Source organism: Cynocephalus volans, chromosome 10 (genome assembly GCF_027409185.1).
Source record: "Cynocephalus volans isolate mCynVol1 chromosome 10, mCynVol1.pri, whole genome shotgun sequence".
NCBI lineage: Eukaryota > Metazoa > Chordata > Mammalia > Dermoptera > Cynocephalidae > Cynocephalus > Cynocephalus volans.
The window spans coordinates 56,644,264-56,669,568 of NC_084469.1; the positions used below are offsets into that span (position 1 = coordinate 56,644,264).

Genomic DNA, 25,305 nt, shown 5'->3' on the forward strand with positions numbered 1-25,305 from the left:
CTGGCTGCTTCCTTTGGTGATGTGAACCTGGTTCCTCTCTCCCGAGTTTCCCATACACTGGAAGGCATAGCTAGAGGCCTGACCCATTCAAGCCAGGCGTCAGGGTAGAATGTGGCAAAGGCAACGGTGCACCTCATCTGCTCATGTAGGGAGACCTAGAACATCTCACTGACCCACCAGCAGTGAGTCTAGGAACAACCCGTGGATTGCCTGATCCTGCCATTGTATGGCTCCATGTCACCACCATGGCTAGGAAGTCACAAGTGTGGTATCACTTTGACACTGTACCCACATCCTGTCCCCTACTCATCATCCACCTAATGCTTGTAACACTGATCGATAATCTTTGCCTGAATCAATAATTTCCTTAAGTCTTGGGAAATACTGTTCCAATTCTTCTATTCCTTCTACAGGTATTAGCTGGTGTTTTCTTTTGCAGTCTTATCTCCTCAGCTGGGACTACTTGTTACTATGAACCAAGCAGTAACCAAGGCAGTAATATTGTATATCTATTAAAAAGATCTGAAACAGTTTTGGCAAAATAATAAATTTATTACGTATGCTTAGCAGATACATGTTGCTGATATATTATTCTCTCATTGCCAAAATGTCAAAATGAAAAATAAAATAATTTTAAATACCACACAATCCTTGAGGATCAGGGTTGGGTCTCAGAGTTGGGCTCTCATTTTTCAGGGAAGTTAGTGTGGGCAGAACCATCTGTCTCCACACCCTTTTTTTGACCTAGCTGACTTTCAGCTGTGAGACCTGGGCCCAGCCCTGAAGCTCGATAGCCCCAGGAGGTTAAATTCACCACCCAAGGCAGCTGGAATTTTGCTAGTCCAAGGATGAGATTCTAAGGTCAGAGATGAGCAGAGGGTTTCCCTGAAGGGACCAAGAAAGTCCCTGAAGCAGAAGCAGGAGGAGACAAAATGCCAATGGAGGGGATGGGTAGAAGGGTCTGGGGCTCCATCAGAGGACTGTTGGTGGGGAGGGAGGACAGGGGAGGGCGAGAAGCTCTCTCGAAGACCAGCACTCCCCCATGCTCACCTGTGGGTCTCCCCTCAGTAAGGCAGGGCCCCGCTAAAGTAGCAGCAGTAGGTAGATCTGATGGAAGAAACTTCTTCCAGTATTTTCCAGAACCTGAAAACAGGGCCTGGCAGGACCCTTGACCAGACCCAGGAGTTACCAGTCTGCCAAGGAGGTAGAAGTGCTTGGTTGAGAGGTCCCAGCCAATGATCCCAGCTCCTGGAAGGCACAGTCAGACTGTCTTGCAAGAAGGGCAGCCCTTGACTAGGACGGACAGACTCGCATGATCACACTGGAGTTGGTCACACGGGCTCCATAGTGGCCAGCCCAGAACTGTGTGTCCTGGCCCCAGTGTTCAAAAGACACAAAACGGACGCCCATTTTGATGTTGGAGAACACATGGGTGACCTGTGGGTAGAGGAAGGGGTCAGCCCTGTTGTGCCACACCCTTCCCCCCAAAAGCTGAGGTTGGGGCTTCTGACAGATGGTATTTGCCAAAGACAGCTGCAACATCATCTCCCATTCCACGTGTTCTTCCAGAATCCTGCCACTTCCTCATCAAAAAGTAGAATGTAATCCCCTTCTACTTGAACCTGAGCAGGTTTGCTTGTCACTAAGAATGTGGCGTAAGTGACGCTGAGTCACCAAGTGACTTCCAAGGCTAGGTCAGAAAAGGTAATGCAGCTTCTGGCTGTTTCTCTAGACACAGGAGTGTTTCCTCACCCGTGAGCCACGATGTTAGCAGACTGATTGATCAGAGGCCACCAGGCTGTGAGGAAGCCCAAAGGAGCTCAAGTGAAGAGATCCCATGGAGAAACTCTGAGACTAAATGAAGAAAGAGCTGCTTGGCTGGCCACCAGCTGCTACACTCACACCAAACACCACCCCACCCTTCAGCTTCAGCCATCGTCTGAACATGAGAGACTGGACCAGAACCACCCAGTTGAGCCCTTCTCAAATTACTGACTCATAGAAACCATGGGAGGTAATAAACGACTGCTGCTGGTTTTAAGCCACTAAGTTTTGGGGTGATTTGCTATGTAGCAATGGATAACCATCACGGGCCTCCACCATCCTTTCCCTATTCCCCCCTGTCTGAGACTCACCTGAAAGCAGGTATTGTTATTCCATTGCTGGATGGTATCAGGTACAGCAGAGAATTTATCCAGGACGGTCTGGTTGGCATCTAGAAGTTGGACAAGGAGCCGATACATACAGCCACTGTCATGTCGGGCTCCCCACCTGTGGGAGGAGGGAGGCCTTAAAGGCTGGACGTGTCACCCTGTCTCTTTGGGTGCCTTGCTGCCCCACCCCAGTGCCCTCCCCTGTAGAGAGCACTAACATTAATAAAGCAAATGTATTTCACAGGGCCTAGCCTCTAAAGCCCTGTAGTTTCAGGTATAGCCTCACTTTTAAAAATTACATATAAAGATGTTAAGCTTGCAAAAGACAGGAAAATTTTCCCAGGCTAACGTCTTTGTTGTAGATAAAGAATTGTAACACAGCAAAATTGCTGGCTCAAGGACAGACATCCTTGGAGCAGGTTAAACTACTGATTGATATGTTAAGAAAGTTGCTTTATTGTTATGTAAACATACTGAGGAAACTGCTGTAGGAAAAGACAGTACTTGCTAAGAACAAGCTTTTGTTGGTGGATCGACTTAACCTTTTGCAAATTGCATTATGGAATGTCACTTTGTTATTTCACTGATGTTACCAGCTTCTATTGTTAAACTATACTTAGCCATAACTCCACCTATGTTCCTTTTCTGTAACTTTCTGGCCTGGAGAATAAATACTGAGACAGAACCCCAGTTCAGGATTAATTTCCCAAGGAGGAATGCCTCTCTCTTGAGGGTTCCAGGAAATTAACCCCTTCAGGGTGTCTCACTGCTCAGAAGAAATGGGCTTTGAGTAATTCTTTTTGCATCTCCATCACCCGGTGTGAGGCAAAGCAATACTCCCCATGTGCACAAATCCAGTTCCTCTAAAGGGACTTCTGGGAGGTGATCTCTGGGCCTTTGGAATGTTACAGCTGACAGGAGCATCTTTGTTTTTTTCTTTTCTTTTTTTTTTTAAAAGCCAGTCAGATTTAGCAGCAGGGGGTTACATATCAACTTCAGTGATACTAATGTTAATAAGTCCTGATAATGTACTACCATCAGAACAGACAGGAATGTCTTTGATGTGGACCGTGGATCATTTTTTATAGTTTACCAATGTGATTTAGGGCAGGGGCTGCCACATCCATATGGATAGTCTCAGGGTAGAAGCTGGCCACTCCAGAAGTACCAACAAGAAACTTAGGGTAGGGGCTTTGGCTCAGGCAGTATCAGTTGATCTGGAGGCTGTGATTAACCATGTGGGCAATCAATCAGTCATGCCTACATGATGAAGCCCCAATAAAAACTGGACACCGAAGCTCAGGTGAGCTTCCCTGGTTGGCAAAATTCCATATGTCTTGTCATACATCATTGCTAGGACAATAACACGTCCTGACTCCGTGGGAGAGGGCAACAAAAGCTCTGCATCTGGTATTTCCTCTGGATGCAGCCCTATATGCTTCTTCTCTTGGCCAATTTTAATCTATCTTTTCTCTGTAATAAATCATAATAGTGTAATAGCTCTCTGTGAGTCCTGCTAGTCAATTATTGAATGTGAGGTAGTTTTGAGAGTCCCCCAAACTTGCAGTTGGTGTCAGAAGTGAGGGTGGTTTGGGGGACTGTGTGCTCTAACTACGGAACTGGCTCTAAACTTCTCATGGATATTGACGCTGGTTCTCACCCTCAGACACTTGGATCTAATTGGTATGGAATGTGGCCTGGGACACAGAAGTCTAAATGAGGAGTTTTAGATGCTCCCTGGGTGATATTCTGCAATATTTGGTACCCACTGATTATTACAACCAAATAGTACACCATTGATCAAAACAACACAAATATGTTACATGGTTTGATGAATAATGATTAAATTAAAAACAAAATTTTATTGGAAATTCATCTCTTAATGAGATGGGTTGTGGGGGCAGAGTATGATGCCTTGATTAGGAGTGAATTTGCTAAGGCCTAAATTTTCAAATGGCTACTATGCCTGACTCTCCAGTAGTCTTTACATCTGGGGACCACACACCATAGTGAGAGGGTTTTTTGTTTTTGTTTTTCCCTGTAAAACTAGAGAAGGGGAACTGTGAGAGAGATTGGGAAAGAGAAATATATGATGCTTCCACTACAGATGTGATCTGTAGCAGATTAATTTTAGAATAAGGAACATTTAGCTATGGAGGATCTGGAATTTGGTCTCTTGAAACTGCCTGGGTCGGGCCGGCCGGTGGCTCACTCGGGAGAGTGCGGTGCTGATAACACCAAGGCCGTGGGTTCGGATCCCATATAGGGATGGCCGGTTTGCTCATTGGGTGAGCGTGGTGCTGACAACACCAAATCAAGGGTTAAGATCCCCTTACCGGTCATCTTTAAAAAAAAAACCAAAACAAAAAACAAAAAACTGCCTGGGTCATGTGCCCCTTGGAAAGTCTTCATGTACCCCAGTTTCAAGACCATCAATACAGAGAACAAGCTTTGGAGTCAGACAAGTCTAAGCCTTATGCCAGGTCCTGCCAAGCCCAGGCTGTGTGACCAGGGCAAATCACCTTCTCTTCTGAAACTTTCACTTTCCTGTGAAGCTCTGAAAGATCCGAGGGCTTGAAATACACATTCCCATAGGATCAAGATTCAAAAAAGGTACTTACACTTGTAAAGCACTTGCTATGTGCTTGACAGGTAGTACTGTCTTTGCAAGAACTCTATCATGTAAAGAGAGGAAATGGAGATAAGCTGTGACTTGCCAAAGGCCACAAAACTACAGAGCTAGGGTTTGAACCTGGGAGGTCTGGCTCCAGAATCCAAGCTCTTAATCAACTATGCTATACTGCCTCCTCCTAAGGCAAAGAGGATCCCATTCACAGACAAGACTGAGGTGGGCTCAAGGCCTCTGCATTGGATCCAATCTGCTCTCTTCCAATCCAGACCCCTCTGGAGACGTGGAAAGGGGTTCAGGGTGTGTACTCTGCGAATTACTAGAGCTGTGATAGTGGTTAAGTGATTTCACCTCCCTCAGCTTCAGTTTCCTTATCTGTAAGGGTTGTTAGAAGGCCTAAGTCACCCATGCAAAGGTCATGGCACATGCAGTCAGTGAGTGCCTAGCAATGGGTTATTTTTATCACCACACTCACCAGTCAGAGACACAAATCTCAATCCTGCCACTATCCAGCAGTTCTGGCCACAGACCCTCCTCCTCCAGGTCCAAGACCTGCTTCTTGCGACACCACCTAGGAAGGCGGGAGAAGGGATAGTGAGAAGACACAGGCTTTTCTCGACAACGGGCCTGGCCTTTAGGTAGCAGAATTCACCTGAAGGAAGTCACAAAACAGGTCTGCGAAGGGGCCCCAGGCACGGTTGTCCTGTTTTCCTCCACCACCCAGCCGTCCCCACCGTGCTGCACCATCCACTTCTGAAGGCCTTCTGTTAAACGAAAAAACGCTTGTGCCTAAGTTCCAGTCGCCCACCCGCAGGCCCCGCCCCCGGCAGGCCCCGCCCCCGGCAGGCCCCGCCCCCGGCAGGCCCCGCCCCCGGCAGGCCCCGCCCCCGGCACGTCCCCGCCCCGCCCCCGCCCACCGGCTCCCTGGCCGTCCTCCCCCTTCGACCCCTTCCCGGGTTCCCCACCCTGGCCGCAGGGGTTGCGGATGAGGTTGCGTCCGATGGGTCTGCGTGCGCAGAAGCGGCCCAGCGGGCAGGGCCGGGCGTCGCAGGCGGCTGGCAGGCAGCTGCGGGCGAGCGACAGCAGGGCGCGGCCGGCGGCGCCGTCGTCCCGGGCCAGGATCCGCAGCCACAGGGCCTGGCCGTCCACCAGGGCGCGCCAGCCCCGGCACACGCGGCGGCAGCGCCCGAGCAGCGCGCGCGGGGGTACGTGGCTCAGCACCACCAGGAGCAGCTCGGGTGGCAGTTGGTTCAGGTCCAGCACCTCCTCGGGTTCCGGCTCCGGCGCGGGGACCGGGGCGGCCCGGCCCCTGGAGGCCGAGGCGCCCATGGTTCCCCCGCCAGGCCCGACGCGGCTGTGGGAGAGGAAGTGTCAAGGTGTAGGGGACCAGCAGCCTCCCCCGGCCCGCTCCTGCCAGCCGCACCCCGAGATTTTGCCAGTCCCCAACCCCCGTCAGCCGCGTCCCTCTCCTCACCGCCCCCAGGCCCCGTCCCCAAGTCCCCATCCCCCAACCCGTCCTTGCCACCCCCCCCACCGCAGCCCCCCACGCTTACTACCGCCTCCGCCAGCCAGGCCCCCGAGTCGCACCCTGGATCCCCGCCAGCGTTCCTCGCCCTCCGGCCGGGTCGTGCAGCCCGCCGCCCCCCACCCCCCGCTCCCCCACCCCCCGCTCCTTTTACTTGCCGGCCCCTCCCCCCCCTCCCTCTTACTGTCCCGCTTCCCTCCTCCTTCCCGGTTCCTCTTCTTCCTTACCAGCCCCTTCCGGTTCCCCCACTTGCTTGCCAGCATCTCCCGCTCCCCCCGCTTCGGACCCCACCTGTTTCCCGCTGTCTTCGGACCGCGGAGTAAAGACCCAACGCGACCGCACGCCGCAGACGAGGGACTGGCGGGCGCTGCCGGGATTAAGGGTCTGCCACCGTCAGTCCGCACCAGCCGGTCCCTTGGGGTGTCCCCAATTCAGCGGTAAGACGCCTGGCGCCCAGCAGCCGCTGTTATTTTCGTCAGGTATCCAGGCGGGAGGCCTGATACCCGTTAACTGGTTTAAAAATTCCCATCACCTTGGGCCGGCCCCGTGGCTCACCCGGGAGAGTGCGGAGCAGCGCCGAGGCCGCGGGTTCGGACCCCATGTAGGGATGGCCGCTGCGCTCACTGGCTGAGCGTGGTGCAGACAACACCGTGCCACCGAGGGTTGTGATCCCCTTACCGGTCAAAAAAAAAAAAAAAAAAATTTCCCATCACCTTGAAGGCCGGCATGGTTATCCTCACTTCACAGGAGAAATCGGGCTCTAGCTGCCAAAAATGAGTGCTTTAACCGATAATAACAGCAGCCAACCTTTACGGATAGTGAAACCCATCAAGTCAGCACTACTACATACCCACTTCACAGGTGAGAAAAGAAAACTGAGGCCTGCAGAGGTCAAGTGACCTGCCCATGGTCACACACTGAGATGTGAACCCAGCCAGGGCACCTCCAGAATTCCTGATTTTACCCTTTGTATCACCGCTGTCCAACAAAAATATAATGCAAGCCATACTTAATTTTAAATGTGAATAAGCAAAACCAGACATGGATTCTTGCCCACATGGAACTTACCTTCTGGAGGAGACATGAACAGTAGATATAATAAGCAAATTATATGGTGTTGGGGAAATGATTAAAAACTCCTGCCAACCTCCCAAAATCCTCTCCACAAATGTAAAAAAGAAAGTTTTATTTCGAATAAGCATTAAGGGCCGAGCCCGTGGCGCACTCGGGAGAGTGCGGTGCTGGGAGCCGCAGGTTCGGATCCTATATAGGAATGGCCGGTGCACTCACTGGCTGAGTACCGGTCACGAAAAAGACAAAAAATAAATAAAAAATCGAATAAGCATTAAGCCAGCCTGTAATGTGCATCAGCCATGATAAGCAGTAGACATAATAAGTCAATTGTATGTTAGAAAGTGACTAATGCTATGGAAAAATAGAACAGGGGAGGATAATGGGGCATAAGCCAGCTGGGGTGGGTGGAGAGGAAAGGGAAACATTTAATTCAGAGAGGTGGATTGACTATTTCGTTGACCTAATTTCTTCTCAGTACATACATTTTCAATAAATTTTTTACTATTGAGATTTTCAAATACTCCTAAAAGTAGACCAGTGTAATGACCACTCAGCTCCAACAAGTTAACTCCTGGCCAATCTGGTTTTATCGCTACTCCCACACACTTGCTCCTACTGGACTATTTTGAAGCAAAACTCAGACATCACACCTTTCTGTCCATAACAATACAGTATTTAAAAATAATAGTTATTAATGATAAAAATAATTATTTTTAATGCTGTGAACTAAGGGAGAACCAAGGTCTCTCTGACCTTCTCCAGCCCCCTGTCTCTCAGCCCTCTTTCCCTAAGTGCAGGAAAGGGCTTTCTCTGAAGTTCCCTTATCTGACTAAGGGAAGTTCTTCCAAAAGAAATGTGATTGTCAAGAATCCTCTCCGTGGAATTTACATTAACCAGAGGAGAGGAAACTAGAGGTCTTCATGTCAAGGACACCACACCCAGACAGACTTTTCGCCTGTTCTTCTGAGGGCTGCTACCTGAGAGACTTTATTTTTATCAGACAACCTTAGTTTGCAGTGGAGTTCCTCACCCTCCCATAGCTTGTCACCAACATCTTCCAAGAGCCTCCAAACCCCTGTTTCCTTCTGTAGCTCAAAATAGGATTTAAGCTTCCACCCTCTGGTCCTTCTTTAAGTCTCATATTTGTGGGACATCTTCCCATGTATGCACATGTATTAGTCCATTTCTGTCACTTATAACAAAATACCTGAAAGTGGGTGATTTATAAAGAAAACAAAATTTATTGCTTAGTTTCTGAGGCTGGGAAGTCCAAAGTCCAATCTGGCGGTGGTGACAGTGACCCAGGGGTCTCACACTGCAAGACGGTGGAAGCAGAGAGAGAGCACTTCTCATTCACTCTTTTCAAAGCCCTAAGAACCATGCCCCTGACCACAGTTTTGATCCATTCTCTAAGGCATGATCCTACAATCTAATCACCTCTTCAAGGCTGCACCTTTTAATTATCATAATAGGATTTCCCACCCTCTTAAAAGTCACAGTGGGGGCTAAGTTTCCAATACATAAAACTTGGGGGACACAATTTAAGCTTCAGTGAGTTTTGAGGGGACATAATTCAATCCATTACAGCACATAATACATTTGTATGCTTTTTGTCCTGTTAATCTGTCTACTGTCAAGTTTATTTTGTTGACTCAAATTATCAAACCTTCAGAGAACAGAGGGAAAGTTCCCTGTCCGTACACTTTATAAACAGAAAAAGGCTAAAGAAAGCAAAAACAGAGAACAAAAATCAGATTGGTCCTTGTAAAGATTAAAGCAGAGAGGACTTCCTTAACATGCCAGCTAAAACTGGCCTGTTTGGCAATTTGGCTATTATCTCTCTCTCTCCTGATTTCTCAGAAGGTCAGATAAACAGTTTAGTTTCAGCTTGGTGGCATGGAACTGGTGGCATGGAGGAAGGGTCTGGGAGGCCCAATACTCAGCCTCAACCCACCTGGTCCTCTTACCAGGTTCTTGACTCCACCACAGGAAAAAATTCAAGAGCAGAGTCAGAGTAGAAAGTGAGAACAGATTTAATATAACAGATAAGAAATACAGGTTCCACAGAGAGAGTGTAGCCTAGCTCCAGAGACCGGGCAGGACCCACACCAAGTTTAATACAAAAGTAAGAGTGCAGGCTGGCTCAAGAGAGTGAGCAGCCACCTGCTGAAAGTAAATTTAACACAAAAGTAAAGCATACATACCTCAGCCAGCGAAATGTGGATTGGCCCCAGGAAAGTGAGCAACAGCCCCCACCTTCTGCTGGGATTTGCTTTTATAGTTTCACTATCTAATACATATTCAATTAAGAGGGTGATTTCCAGTTATGTAACATAGTTTTGCACATGCTCAGTTGGTCTCTTTTTGGGGCATGTTCACTGGTCAAATACCATCACACGTACCAGACATATTCAAGAATATTTTGTGCTCTCTAGCACCTCTAGTAGAAGGTCATTGGCTACCAGGTTTATATAACCCTTCTCTACTGAGCATGCCCAGCTGCTGGATTTGCATAAGCCAGCCTCTTGTGGTCTCAATTTCCCCGTTGGTGTGGAAAATAGGTCTAACCAGCAACAGTAACTTTCCTCTAGGGGAGGGCCTACAGGAGGAGCCTGAGACCTCAGGGAGTGGCTTGAAACCCAGAGGCATGTCCTGGAACCCGGACCCAGGAAACTGAGCACCTCCAATCTCAGAACCTCAGCAGGAGTGACTCTATTTTGGTTCAGTCTGCTGGGCCTCATGCGGGAGCTCAGTCCAAACCAATGGCCTCGTATAAATTTTATTTAACAGAGGAAAGCTGTTAATCTGAGCCTAGAACCTAACTCCATTTTGCATGTAACCACATAGTGTGTTAATGGACACTGAATTTCCGAGGAGTACAACTACTAGGTCAACTAAGGGAAGATTTTCTTCGGTTTCTTTAGGTGTTTACTAGTTGTTCTCCAATTCAGAAAACCAGAAAATCCCTTTACATAGGAGTGTCAGCTGTGGGTTTTATTGGAACTTCAGGGATTCTACATAGAAGGAAGAACAATATGAGGATATACCAAATCCCCTGGGTAGATTTTTAAGACACAGATTCTGAATGATCAGGTCTGCATTTGTAACAAATTCCTATGGGATGTTGATGCTGCAGCTCACTTGCTTGGAATACCAGGTTTTGAGTAGCTGAATCATAGAAGAATGAAGGCAAGCATCACTTGCAAGTTGATTGCTGACCAAAATTAAGGCTGTTGAGGCAGAAATCATTTTGAAAAGTTTATTGAGAGCCAAATGTAAGGATCAAACTGGAAAACACAATCAGACAGAGTCAGAGAAGTGCTCTCAGGTCTGTTACAAATAACTAAACTTTATAAACAGAAAAGGCTTAAGGAAAGCAGAAACAAAAACAAAAAGCAGATTGGTTATTTCAAAGTTACTTTCCTTGTAAGCTGGGTACAGGGAGACGAACAATAGGAAAATAATCATTAGTTACCATCAGGTAACTTTAGGCTATCTCTTTTGTATAAGGATTAAAGCAGAAGGAACATCATTATTAGGCCTATTGAAAATTTAAACTGGAAATTGGCTGTTATCTCTTTCTCTTGACTTCTTGAAGGTCAGACCACAACCTAAGCAACATGCAATTTAGCAGGGATGACTCCATTTTGGTGTTTAGTCTGGTCTCTTGGGGTGAGTGTAGGAACTTAGTCCAAAGCAATGGCCTCCGATTTAAGTTTTTATTTAACAATACAGACATTCTTTTAATTATTAATTTCTCTCCTTTTATTCACCTTTACATTATAGTTAGGGCATTTTATTAACACTTTAAAAATTATCTGTGGAGGTGTTACTGAATTAGGCTCTTGGGTCCCAAAGTCATAGAAATGAACAATGCATCCAGCAGCAAAGCAAGCAATGCTTTATTAAAAGAGGAGACAGACTTATGCATAAGGGGGGTAGCTACAGCGAAGCTAGTCCCCTGAGGCGAGCTGTTCAGGGTCCTTTATAGGGCAAGGGGTTAAGGGGTGCAGGCCAGTGTCATCATTCTGTGCCTCTGGAGGTGGTCCATTCTGTTCTTCATGGCACATGCTTAGTTAGGGCTTTGGTCCTTGCACCTGCTCAGTAGGTTCAAGATGGTGGTGTTGTTCATTATTGTCACTCCAGGAGGGTCATGGTAGTGGTCACTTTGAAGCTTTGTGTGTATGAGGGAACTCCTAAAGGGGTCTTGAGATTAATCTGTAACTTAATTCTTACAATTACGGGAAAAGGTAGAATGGGTGGATTTAAACAAAGTTTTAAACAAAGCTAACAGTTATATTGTAATAAGCCTTTGGGAGAGGTTTTACAACTCAGTGAATATCTGTTCCCCTCTTATCTCAGTTTATTTTATCAGGGTGGGCCATGGGGTAATCATGTGCTCTGGGGGTCTCATGACTGAGGAGTGGAAAAGTAACAAAGTGTCTTCTGCAGGGAAAATGGAGTCAGTTTGGTTCACAGGCCTAGCCCTACTCTGTCTCAGAGGTAGGTTTTATTATCTAAGTAGTTCATTTCAAGGTAGAAAAGGCAGTGTGAGAAATTATTTGCCATAAATCAGGGCGTTGGCTCTGATGGGGTTGAGCAACAACGATTGCCAGGGAAGAGGGAGTGCGACATGCAAGAGCGTCTCTCTCTGCTGCAGGTGTGGGTGGGAAGTTGGAGAAAATCCTGCCAGTCTGGTCTGCAGAAGTAGAAATATCCTCAACCTCTGGGCGCTGCGAGGTGGGCCACACAAGTAATTCCAAGGGTATTGGAGGTTCCACCAAGCCAGCTTTCTTGCCCCCAGCTAGCGTGTGTGTGTGTGTGTGTGTGTGTGTGTGTGCGCACGCGTGTCTGTCTGTCTGTCTGCCTATATTTTGATTTTAGGAGAGGAAACACGGAAGAGAAATACAGCTGCAAATGGGCCCTTTGTGTGAAGAGAGGGTAGGAGGGAGCCAGTGAGCAGTTAACAAATCCTTTCTGCTCTAAGTAAGGTAGGGATTTGGAAAGGGGCCAGCTCCAGAGAGGTAGTCTGACCAGCCCTGGGCAGGTGGGGGGTGGGCAGGTAATCAAACTCATTCCCCAAGGAAATCCAGCCAAGGAACACTCGTCTTTTGGGGGGGAGAAGGGGTCTGAAGAGGAAGGGGAGGTGGAGGATATGAGTGTAAGACCTCTCAGCTCCCCAGCCACAACCCTGCCCCTAGCGTGCTCCACAGCACATCATGTAAAATCAAAAGAGCCACAAGACCCACAAAACTTCTTTGCCCCAAAGAAGTCATTCCTCCTCCTACTGAAGCTACACTTAAAATTAATCAAGACCTTAAGAGAACCTTGGTCAGAGCCAATTTTCAAGGTTAAACATACGAACAAAAGAAGAGGCTTTAAAGATCAAAACACTGGCCAACCCAAATGGGAAACACATCTAGCAGCCTTTGAAAAGAAAGAATCTGGATGGGCGGGGTCAGGAGGAAACAGGGTGCTCTCTCCCAGAGGAACCTACCTTATCTGCAGCCTACGGGACTGTCTCCCCGGGATATCCAAAGTAGCAGACCACCAGGTGAACATCTGTGATAGGGGGTTCAGGAAGAGCTGCATACATCTTCTGGGTGCCATAACCAGAAGTATTACCATGTGCTGGCAACCATCCACTTAGGAAGATCTAACTGGCGTTTATTTGCAGTTCTAGAATCGAGCAACACTTCATTCTATTAAATAGAATGAGTGTTCCAATGAGCTGAGCAGTGGAGCTTGGCCTTATAGATAGGAAAGGGCCAGAGGGGGCTGGCTGGTTAGCTCACTTGGTTAGAGCAAGGTTGCTGATAACACCAATGCCCAACCAAGGTCAAGGGTTCGGATCCCCATACTGGCCAGTCACATAAAAACAAAGGGGGTGGGGGGAAGGCAAAGAAAGCAGAAACAGAACAAAAAGCAGAGTGGTCCTTTCAAAGTACTTTCCTTGTAAAAATTAAAGCAGAGGGGACTTCCTTAAGGTGCAGGCTTTAACTGTCCTGTTTAAGGATTTGGCTATTATCTCTCTCTCCTAATTTCTGGGATGGTCAGATAAACAACTTGGTTTTGGCTTGGTGGCATGGAACCTCAGCATTAGTGACTCCATTTTGGCTTGGTCTTTTAGGCCTAGTGTGGGAGTTCAGTCCAAACCAATGACCTCCTATAAATTTTAACAGTTCCAATAAACCTCCTTAATCATCAGGGAAATGCAAATTAAAACTACTACACACCCACCAGAATGTCTAAAACAAACAAAAAATAAACCCCAAGTGTTGGTGAGAACGTGGAGCAATTGGAATTCTCTTAACAGGTTTAAGTGCCACAAGGGAAAATTGTTTGGCTGTACCTATGCCATGACCTGCAGTTGCATTCCTGGTATATGCCCCAGAGAAATGTGAGCACACATGCACACAAAGACAGATACTAGAATGTTCACTGTAGTTTTATTTATCGTAGAATCAAACTGGAAGGAAACCAATGTCTACCCACAGCAGATGGATAAATCAATACTACACAGCCATGAGAAGGAACGACCTATGGCTACATACAACTTGGATGGATTTTAGAAGCCTAAGATTAAGGAAATAAGCAAGCTAAAAAGGAGCAAGTGCTGTGTGATTTAGTTTAAGGTAGTTTAAGAAGTGCTGGAAGTCAGGATGGTAGTTACCCTGGGGACATGGCCTTATTGGTGTTTGTAGATGGGCTCAGGTTGTACTTTTCTGTATATACATATATGTGTATTATACTTCAATAAAACCTTAAAACAAAACAAACATAAACAAAAACAAAATTGGCCCTCAGTTTATAATTGTTGAAACTGGGCAACAGGGACATGAGGGATTATTATGCTGCTCTTCCTACTTTTGTGTATGTGTATGCTTGAATTGAATGTCCCCCTAAAACTCATTGAAGTTTGACTTCCATTGCAACAGTGCTAAGAGGGTGGAAAATCCAATTATGGTAATTGAAAGATGGGGCCTTTAAGAGGTGATTAGATTGTGATGACTATGTCTTTGTGAATGGATTGATCCATTCATGGGGTAGTGGGCATGGTTCTGATGGCTTTATAAGGAGGGCAAGTAAGAAGGTTAGCTCATGCTATTTCTCCCCATGTGATAAGCTGGTCACCACGGGACTCTGTGTGGAGAACCCACCAGATGTGTTCCCTGGACTTTAGCCTTCCTAGCCTCTGAAACTGCAAAAAGTAAATTTCATTTCTTTATAAATTACTCAGTTTCAGGAATTCTGTTATAAGCAACAGAAACAGACCACCAATACAGTGTAAAAGTCTGAAGTTAAGAAATTTAATATTCCACATATAATTCAGCAATTCCACTTTGGGTGTTTACCCAAAAGAATTGAAAGCAGGATCTCAAAGAAATATTTGTACACTCATGTTCATAGCAGCATTATTCACAATAGCCAAAACGTGGAAGCAACCTAAGTGTCCATAATGGATAGACAAAATGTGGTATAGTCATGCAATGAAATATTACTTCACCTTTAAAAAGAAGGAAATTCTAACAGGCTACAGAATGGATGAATCTTGAGGACATTATGTTAAGTGAAATAAACCAGTCACAAAAAAACAAAAACTGTATGTTTCCACTCATATCAGGTACATAGTGTCAAACTCATAAAGACGGAAAATAGTAGGGTGGTTACCAAGGGCTGGGGGGAGGGAAAAATGGAGAGTTATGGATTAATAGATGCAGAGTTTTAGTTTTGCAAGATGAAAAGCATTTTGGAGATTGATTGGACAATATCTGAATATACTCAACACTACTGAACTGTATACTTGAAAATGGTTGAAATGGTCAATTTTATGTTATGTGTATTTTACTGCAATTTAAAAAAAAAATTTTTTTTTTTAAAGATGACCAGCAAGGGGATCTTAACCCTTGAGTATGGTGTTGTCAGCACCATACTCCCCCAAGTAAGCTAACTGGCCATCCCACCATAGGGATCTGAACCTGTATCCTTGTTATTATCAGTATCATACTCTCCCAGGTGAGCCATGGGCCAACCCTAAAATTTTTTTAGAATATTAAAAATCTGAAAATTCATTTACAAAAGCAATGAAAACTTTAACGTGGCTCAGAATAAAACCGACAAAAGCTATGCAATACTTTATGAAAAAAAAATAAAACTTTATTGAAGGGTATTAAATAAAAGTTAAATAAACTGAATGAACAGAGAGCTGTACCATGGTGTATTGCTCCATTTCTGTTGCTTGTAACAGGATATCTGAAACTGGGTAATTTACAAAGAAATAAAATGTATGTCTTAACGGTTCAGAGCCTGGGAAGTCCAAGGTCCAGGGAAAACATCTGATGAGGGCCTTCCTGGCAGGTAGTGACTCTCTACAGTGATGCAGGGTGTCACATGGCAGGAATGGGCTGAGCAAGAGAGCTAACCTGGTCATTCCTTCCCCTTGTGAAGCCATCAGAACCACGCCCATGACCGTCCATTAAACCATCAGCCAGCCCACTGCTCCATGAATAGATAGGTCCGTTCACAAGGGCACAGTCTTCACAACTAATCTCCTCTTAAAAGCCCCACCTTTCAATCACCATCATAGGATTTCCCACCCTCTTCACACTGCTCTAGGGGAGATCAAGTTTCCAAGACATGAACTTTGGGGGGACACATTTGACCCATAGCACATGGCCTGCTAATATTGACACACAAGAGCACAAGGTCTATGGGTAGCAATATGGACTGATCCAAAAAGCATGTCCTCATTGCAAACATAAAGTTGCAGGTTGGTGGGTACAATATACCATTTATATAAAACTTAAAATCACATAAAACAATGCTACATGATTGTGGGACAACCGTATATAGGAAAAAGGGGAAAACAAAATGTTTATCCTTTCCATACATTTCAGGACAGCGTTACCCCTTGGTGGGGGCTGGGGAGAGTGATGGAGCGAGGAGGAAGAGATGGAGTGTTTGGTTCACATCTATAGAGAAAAAAAGCAGAAGCAAACGTGCTAAAACATCAATCCTATTAAATCCGGGTGCTGGATCTGTAGGTATTGCTAGTATATTGTTTTGGGTCATTTTCTGTAGTTTAAAGATGTTTGTAGGGCTGGCCAGTTAACTCAGTTGGTTAGAGCATGGTGCTGATAACATTGAGGTCCAGGGTTTTTTGGCCAGCTGCCAAAAAAAAAAAAAAAGATATTTGTATTTAAATGTTAAAAATAGGTAAAAATAAAAATAACCCTATGAGTGCCCTCTGGGATCAGAGGGGCTCGCCATGATTCATGGATTACTGAGTGCTGCTGGGCTGGCAGGGTGCTGGGGTGCACCTACACTAACCTCATAAACTTTACGCATAAGCTCTTCAATTGCGTCCTGCCCACGCAGGGACAGCAAAGACACAGTGTGGGCTTTGTAGCTTGAAGCCTTAGGGCTTTGGGAGGTGGGCAGAAAAATATCACCCCTTCCCCAGGCAGGGGTGTCCAGTTCATAGGCAAGGCAAGTCTGCTTATCAAATATTTCCAACTACTTCTTTCTGAATGCTTGCTGTGTATTAACCTTAATCCTTTCAACAACCCTATGACATTAATACTATGAACTCCATTTTACAGATAAGGAAGCTGAGGCACAGCAAAGTTAAGTAACTTGCCCAAGGTTACAGAGAGCTGTGATTTGAAACTGACAGTCTGGCTTCTGAATCCAGTAACAATTCCATTAGGCTCTATGCCAAGCTCATGGATTGCTGATGAGGAACAACCAGGGACTCAGGACACCTGCCTCCACCCGAGCCCAGAGACCCAGCTCCAGCTGAGACTGGCTCCTTTATCCAGTTACCACCCTGACCAGATGCCCCATGCAGCAGGTAGAGGCAGACTCAGGAGCCAGACGTCATGGGCCCAGCTGTGTGACGACAGGCAGATTGCTGCCTTCTCTAAGCCTCAGTTTCTCATTCTATAAAATTGGTTGGTAGCAATACTTCTAGAGAGGGGCCAAAGGTTGAGTTGATAAACTTGTGACCAGTGATTTAATCAATCACATCTACATAGTAAAACTTCCATAAAAACCTCAGATGCCTGGGTTCAGAGAGCTTCCAGATAGCTGAACACATGGAGGTTCCTAGAGGGTGGTAGGTCTGGAGAGGGCATGGAAGCTCTGCATCCCTTCCCCACGCCTCGCCTATGTACTACCTCTTCCGTGTGGCTTTTCATCTGTATCCTTTGCAATATCCTTTTAATAAATGAGTAAATGTAAGTAAGTGTTCCCCTGAGTTCTGTGAGCTGCTCTAGCAAATTAAACGAACCCAAGGAGGGGCGTATGGGAACACTGACTTATAGCTGGTCGATCAGAAGCACAGGTCACAACTTGGAGTTGTGATTGACATCAGAAGTGGCAGGCAGACTTGTGGGACTGAGCCCTCAAACTGAGAAATCTGATGCTATCTCCATATAATGTCAGAATTGAATTGAATTAGAGGACACCCAGCTGGTGTTTGCTGGAGAATTGTCGGTGTATGGAGAAACACCATATTCATCTGGGGCCACAGAAGTGTTCTGTGTTGTGAGAGGACAGTAGGAGAAACTGAGGTGGTTTTTTCTTCTATTGGAACAGGTGTTCACGAGGTCCCTCTACTGCATGTGGGAACAGACTATTGGGGCAGGGGGAGGTAGGGAACATAAGAAGGATGCTGCTGTGATACAGTCAGGAGATGAGGGTGGACCAGATTGGGGCAGGGGCAAGGAGCTGGGAGAAGTGGGCTGATTCTGGATGGAGTTGTAAGTGGAGCCCACAGGACTGGCTGAAGAGCTGGGTGTGGGGTGTAGGGCCACTCTGAGGCTGTTCAGGGAGTCAGGAAATATTTTTTATGAAGTCCCTGTCTATAGAAACAATGAGATTGAAAAACGGGTTACAAAATTCATGGACCCAAGTGAGGTATGGTGATGTATCAATGAAGATTTAGCATAGAGGACAGAGAAGAGGTACATACGTATGTGCTTATCACTGACCCATGAAACTCTTCAGAGTGTCCAGGCACCATCTGGTCATGTTCTACTTATTGTCAAATGTGTCATTTCTGGCAAATTTAGTACCCTCAGCATGCGGAAGAGGCAGTAATACTCTTCTGCTGGCCATTCCTCTTGCCTCGGCTGATCTCTAATGCCATTTATTTAATGCTGGTTACATTGTTACTCGTGACGCTGCCTCATCCCTTGGGCCGTCCATCAACGCCGCCTTCCAGTGACTCTCAGAGGTTTTACTAGGCTTGGTTCATGGTGACTACAAATGCGAGTGTCAGCCAGAGTAATGTGGGTGAGAATTTTTCAGGTTACAGTAAATGCTCATATTTGGAAATTCATAGTGTAAATGTGGAAACACACATCTTCTAACCAGGTCTTTCCCACACTCTTTAGGTCATAATCCCCGCATTCTTGGGGTGTTTCAACATTGACCTTGCCCCTGCTCTCCACACGCCGGCCCCCAGTGAGGATAAGCAAAGTGAATAGAGCGGCCTCCTGTCTGCCGCTTCTCTAGCATCACATGAGACTGACCTGCGAGGGCAACTGTCACCTGTTGCTGGGAAGGGGCCATGGTGTTGTGGAACCGGCCTCGAAAGCCCTCGGAGGAGAGAGACCTTAAAACTTGCCCACTATGGAGAAGAAACTGGCCAGTCATTTAAGAGCCTGACATCTCTTCCTGGCAGCAGAAGTCACAGGCCATGGATAGTAGTCTCTGAAGTAGAAATAAAGGAATTTTCACAGATAGCAGGGAAAGGAGTAGATAGCTTCTCTTCAAAGGGACATTGCCTCATTGTAAATCCAAGTTTATCAAATAATTAGTCTCTGTCTTGAACACTGGGGAAAGCACAATTCTCAGACAATAGGCCACTTAGATCAGAAGAACCAGAAAACATCCCAAGCATTTATAATCTGTATTTTGACCAGGAATTGAAAGGCGGAATTTGATGGTACTTTATTGAGGCTACATGTTATTATATTTTTAAGTAATAAAATGTAACCCTCCTTTATGTAGTTTAAAAACAAACAAACAAAAGCCCTTGGAGGAGAAAGGCAAGGACTGCCTGATGCTTGCTTAGAACTGTGGGAGGGGGTGGTGAGACTGCCCTGGCTGCCTGCTGGCAGCTAGGTGCACAGGCAAAAGACAACTGGGCTACCCCCGCCCCACCCATGGGTGCTGTAGACCGGAGGCAGCAAGGTGAGGAGAGCTGGTCAAGATCCACCTACTTGGCTCCAGCCCAAGCGTTGATGACCCAGAGCCCTGAACTTGTCCTGTGTCCAGGCAAGCAAGTGACAGGTGTCCAGAATCAGTGTAGCAGCACTGTTCTGGTGCCAGCTAGTGGGAGCCATCGGCCTGCCAGGCTGCTGTACTGGAACCAGGGTCTAGCTACAGGGCTGGACCACCCTATGGGGCAAGAGTCCTAGAGTTTCTTGGGCTTCCAGCCAACCCCATGCACACAGGGATGGTGGTGGGGGTAGAATAGATCATTGGAGAGCACACTAATGGGGAGAAACAACATAGGGCCCACACAGATCCTGGTCTGAACCCAGACAGCACTGCAACCTTGGATGGTCCCAGCTCTAGGAGAGGGACTGAGAGAATTCTGAGGAAAGTGCTACAAAGTGTGGGTCCCACACTCGCCTGGCCTAAGGATGCTCCTGGTGGGGTGTGAGAGCAACAGCAAAGTCCAGGATTCCTGGTCCAAGAACGGAGGAGATCATGTCCCCATTTACTGAGGTAAGAGCCATATGGGAAAAGCAGGTGGGGAAGGGTAGGGAAAATCAGGGCTCAATTCTGGGGAAACTGAGGCTCAGAAAAGTGAAGCCCAGAGGCACAGAGAAAAGATGTGGAACCATTTTGTCTTGTAACTCCCAGGCAACACCACCTGCTCCAACTCCATGTGAGGGACCATTTTAATTTAAGCAATTTATTTTTATGTAATTTTATTTATCCAATTAAGTTGACCATGCTCCTTTCTTTGTAGGGGCCCCGTGTGCAACGGCTGCAAACAGCAGCCTCCTCGGTATTGTGTGCAGCCTGTTGCTTATTTGGGTTGCCATGAGGTACCTTGGAGATGGCCCCTTCCAAAGGACATTCATGTCTCTGCCCTAGTACTGTCCCCAGTCTAGGGTCTGGACAGGTATGAGGGGTGCCTTTGGAAAGCCCCAGGGCACAGCAGCCAGGGTTCACGTTGGCCAAGTCATCAGGTCCATCCACACAAAGCTGCAGAACAAGGAGCATGTGATCGAGGTCCTACACAGGGCTAAGTTCAAGTTCCCTGGCCACCAGAAGATCCACCTCTCAAAGAAGTGGGGCGTTACCAAGTTTGATGTGGATGAATTTGAAGCTCATCCCAGATGGCCATAGGGTTAAATACATCCTCAGCCATGGCCCCCTGGAGAGGTGGCGGCCCTGTCCTCATGAGGCTTCCCACTGTGCTGCCCCTCCTTCCTCACACCCACTCACAAATCCTACTTCGTGGCAAAAAATAAAAGCATCTATGCTTTTTTCTATGATGCAGCAGACCTAGTGCTAAACATTTTTCATAAACGGTGTCATTTAGTCTTACAAGGCCAGACACTTTGATTCCCATTTAGGGGAACACAGGAAGGTTCAGAGAGACCTGCCCGAGCCCTCAGACCAAGGAGGTGGCAGATTTTAGTTGGCCTTGAGTCCAAGCCCATGCGTGAGCTCCCAGAATCACTTCCCCCTTCCTGCCCTGGGCCAGGCTTTCCTGAGGCTTCCTCTTCCCCCTCCCTTCCTCCTTCCAGGAATGAGGGAGATGAGGGCCTCCTGTCTTCTTCCCAGAGGTCACAGGGCCTGCTCCTGCTTACCTGCATTGCTTGGACCCAGCTGGCCACAGTCCTGCAAAGGCCCCATACACAGGCATGTGGGAGAGACTGTCAAAGGTAATTGCCACCCTCCTGGGGACACTGGGAAATGGTCATTGTCAGTCTGTCCACATGCTCAGGACTCAGGACACAGCATGGTCCCTGAGGTACTGGCATAGGCAACCTCATTGTGGACTGTGCCCAGGTGGCACTGTTCAGCTCCGTCCTGCCAGGTGGCCAGGCCAAGTCATTCTCTTGTACACATATCCAACCTCTCAGTAAACCCTGTCGGCTCCAGCTTCTCAAAATATACCCAGCACCTGTACCCTTCTCCTCCCACCATGGCCACCACCCTGGTCCCATCCACCCTCATCTGCTGTCTGGCCCGTCGAAGTAGCTCCCACAGCCAGAAGGAGCCTGTGAACAGCTGCATCAGATCACACCCCCCCATCCCCATCCTCCCGTGGTGCCAGGCCGCTCTGAGTAAAGGGCAAAGTCCTCCCTGTGGGCCACGAGGCCCCACGTGATCTGCCTCTATCACCTCCATGACCCTGTGGCCTTCCACTCTCCTTGCTAACCCTGCTCCAGCCACTCCTTGTTATCCTGTGACTACATCAATTATGTTCCCATCACAGGGCCTTTTGCACCAGCTGTTTTCTCTGCATGGGACACTCTTCCTCAGGTATCGCCATGGCTCCCTCCTTCCCCTCCTTTGAGTCTTTGCTCAAATGTCACCTCCTCAGCCAGGCTTTCCCTGATCGCTGCCTTCACTATTACCTCCCACCCTTTTTGTCCCCCTCACTCTGCAGTTTTTCTCAGAAGCCTTCCATAGACTTCTCCACGGCTCCCCCTCACAGCCCCCCTCACCAGCTACTGGACATGGCTACCTTCCCTGTGCACGCCCACCCGTCCACTATGCTAGTGCTCCAGAAGGGCTGGTCAACTCAGCCTTCCTACTGGGGCCCTGCGTTAGTTTCCGGCTGCTGCTGTAACAAATTCCCACAAACTTGGTGGCTTAAAATACAGAAACTTATTCTCTTGCTGCTCTGGAGACCGGAGTCCAGAATCAGTTGCACTGGGATAGAGTCAAGGTGATGGCTGGGCTGCACTCTTTCCAGGGGCTCCAACAGAGAATCTGTTCTCCACTTCTTTCAGCTTCTGGGGACTGCTGGCATTCCTTGGCTTGTGGCTGCATCACTCCAGTCTCTGCCTCTGTAGTCACACTGCCTTCTCCTCTTCTGTGTACAACCTCACTGTGACTCTCATTTATAAGGACTTGCAAGCTGGCCAGTTAGCTCAGTTGCTCAGAGCACGGTGATGACAATATCAAGGTCCAGGGTTCAATCCCTATACCGGCCATCCACTAAAAATACAAACAAATATAAGGACATTTGTGACAGCTTTTTTAGCACACCTGGAGGATAATCTCCTCAACTCAAAATCATTAACTTAATTACATCCGCAAAGACCCTTTTCTCATATAACATTCATAGGTCCCAAGGATTGGAGCCTTGTGTTAGTCTGTTCAAGTTGCTATAACAAAATAACATAAACTAGGTGGCTTATAAACAGAAATGCATTTCTCACAGTTCTAGAAGCTTCTGAAATCCAAGATCAAGGTGCCAGCAAATTTGGTGTCTGGTGAGGGCCCACTTCCTCATAGATGGTGCCTTCTCCCTGTGTCCTTACCTGGTGGAAGGGGCCAGGGGTCTCTCTACAGCCCCTTTTATAACAGCACTAATCCCACTTATAGGGAGGAGCCCTCATAACCTAATCCCCTCCTAAAGGCCCCACTTCCTAATGTTACTATTACTCAACAGAAAATATTAAGTGATCTGCTGGATTTAAAGGCATCGTCAATCCTGTTGCCACAGCAAAGGGGCTTCTCTTAGTTCACAACATGCAGAAGCAAAACTGTTACTTAAATTGTCACCTGTGGTCACCTGTTATTTACCGTTTCAGTTCTACTCTGCACTGGTCTCCTTGCTGACCAAAGACGGTGGCCATTGTCAATCAGGGCTGCTTGTTCTTATTCCTACCAAATCTCCCTGAAGCTCCTCTTTAGCGCAAGGGGCTTCATAAGTGCAGAGCAAACTCTTCTGGTATCGCACCAGCCGGATGGTGGAGTGGGTGTTGGTACTGGGGAGTCCACCTTGGCGGGGACTGAGTGTAACAGACCGGTATGTGGGAAAACCTTAGACAAGCCAAACATTAACCCCCAGATTTCGGTGTGGTGGACACTGTGGAGGACACCCCATACTCCTTCAACCTCTTCACTATTGAGGAGCACCCAGGAGGGTGGGAGGCTCACCCAGCCCCAGGGGGTAGTCCTAATCTCATTAATCTAATCAGGCTAATCTCCCTTGGCATGATTGGTTCAGGAACAGGCATCTGACCCAATTCTGGCCAGTGGGATGCAAGAGGACATTTGCTGGAGGGTTCTGGAAAAATGTAGAAAAAAAGATCACAGATCACAGGTTTAGAGTAAGAATTTGTGGTTTACTAGAACGACATGGAAGAAGGAATGAAGGAAGTCACCTACAAGTTAGATGACTGTCATGGAGAAGTGTGGATTGAGAGTCACAGTACAGGGAAGTACGGGATCAGATAATGGATTTCCTTTAGGAACGTGTAAGTCACAGGGCCAGCTGGTCATGGTGAAATCTTATGTTGGGAAATAGCGTGGGCTGTTGGCGTGACAACTGCGCCATAGATTGGCCTCCATTTTTCAGAGCAATCTGCAAAGGTACTGATAACACACTCTTGAAAGGATCACAGTAGTGGGTTCAGGGTGCAGAAAACACAAAAATCCATCATGTGGATTGTGATTTTCACTTCTTCCCTAACTGGCAGTCTATGCTACACGAAGATCTGTCCACCAAGGCCGCCAATCTCTTCTCTGACATGTCTTTGAAAGGGTTCCACTCATTCCCAACTCATGTTACCAAATAAGGGAGCTGTTTCCATTCCACTCCCCAAGAAGGACGAGCAGAGGAAGAACAGCTCCAGCCTGTCCCCGCCCCTCGTGCATGCCCCCGGGGGGAGGAACAATGGTTTACTGGAGCTCAGGGTTGTGCCTCTGATCCCACTAGAGAGAAGCCCACATTTGGAGAGTAAGTTCAACTTGGGGGAGAGGGTGTGTTGGGAAGCCCACCGTGGCCACCCACCTAAACCTTACCAACAGGCAGATATTTTGAGCTGTCTGTGTGATTCCTGGGTCTCCTTCTCAAAGGCCTCCAAACTCAGGCTGGACACAGGGAGGCAGTGTGGTGAGTGGAGAGCAGCTAGTACTCTCCAGCCAGACTGCCTAGGTTCAAGTCCAGGCTCCACCTTTGCCTAACTGGGGGACCTTGAATGTGCTATTCAGTCTCTCTGACCTCAGTTTCCCCATGTATGAAACGGGGATGATAATGTTATCTATGTCATAGGGTGTGGTGAGGATTAAATGAGCAAATATAGGGTATTTCATTGATCCAAGGGATTGAGATGAGAATGAAAACAGATGGTCTGTTGTGGTTTAATCAGCAGTGCTGTTTTGGCGTGCTTTTGTTTTTTCTTTCTAAGATACCTCTCACAAATTGGGCATCTTAGAGTTGATGAAGTAGGCTGTATGGAAAGGCTAAGAACAGTGCCCATAGCACAGAAAATGCCACGTAAGTGTTAATCGGTATTATTACCGTTAACTCCTCCTGAACACACCAGCAGCACCTTCCTCACTCTTGAGGGAGGCTCCCTCAGGAAGACACAGCTTCTCTCTCTCTTCCTCCTGCTGAACTCAAACAGTGCAAGTTGCACTGGAGTTGGCCATCTTCCAACAACAACTTTAGCATGAAGCTAAAAACTAGACGGAGACCACAGAGCAGAGAAACAGGGGAAGCTGGGATGCTAATGACAGTGTTGAGCATTTGGACAGGCCAGTAAATCTCTGTATCTCTCCTGTTTCTTGCAGCCCAAAGCATTCACATATGGAATTTGTGTGTGTGAGTGTATGAATGTGTGTGTGCGTGTGAATGTGCACCTGAAAGCACTGGTGGGTTTCTGAGAGTACTGGGCCGTTTTCACTAGTGGTTTTTCAGGTTTCTCTCCCAC

General features: G+C 47.2%; 1 protein-coding gene and 1 non-coding gene across 3 annotated transcripts; one reads left to right on the forward strand and one right to left on the reverse strand.

Annotated features, from left to right (window-relative positions):
* Nucleotides 1-571: 571 nt before the first annotated feature.
* FBXO27 (F-box protein 27) lies at nt 572-6,421 on the reverse strand. Of its 2 annotated transcripts, none has more exons than XM_063109278.1 (6): nt 6,370-6,421; nt 5,748-6,136; nt 5,435-5,546; nt 5,258-5,353; nt 2,136-2,271; nt 572-1,437 (listed from the first exon to the last, which is right to left on the reverse strand). In XM_063109278.1, exons 2-6 carry the CDS (start codon nt 6,109-6,111, stop codon nt 1,294-1,296), a joined length of 852 nt encoding a protein of 283 aa, XP_062965348.1. In that variant the 5' UTR covers nt 6,112-6,136; nt 6,370-6,421; the 3' UTR covers nt 572-1,293. The 2 variants fall into 2 exon arrangements, with proteins under 2 accessions (XP_062965348.1, XP_062965347.1); XM_063109277.1 differs by having other exon boundaries at nt 6,336-6,407.
* Nucleotides 6,422-20,330: 13,909 nt separating this feature from the next.
* Nucleotides 20,331-20,465, forward strand: LOC134389826 (small nucleolar RNA SNORA70). Its single transcript, XR_010024790.1, has one exon. It is a non-coding gene; the product is annotated as a small nucleolar RNA SNORA70 (small nucleolar RNA).
* Nucleotides 20,466-25,305: the final 4,840 nt, after the last annotated feature.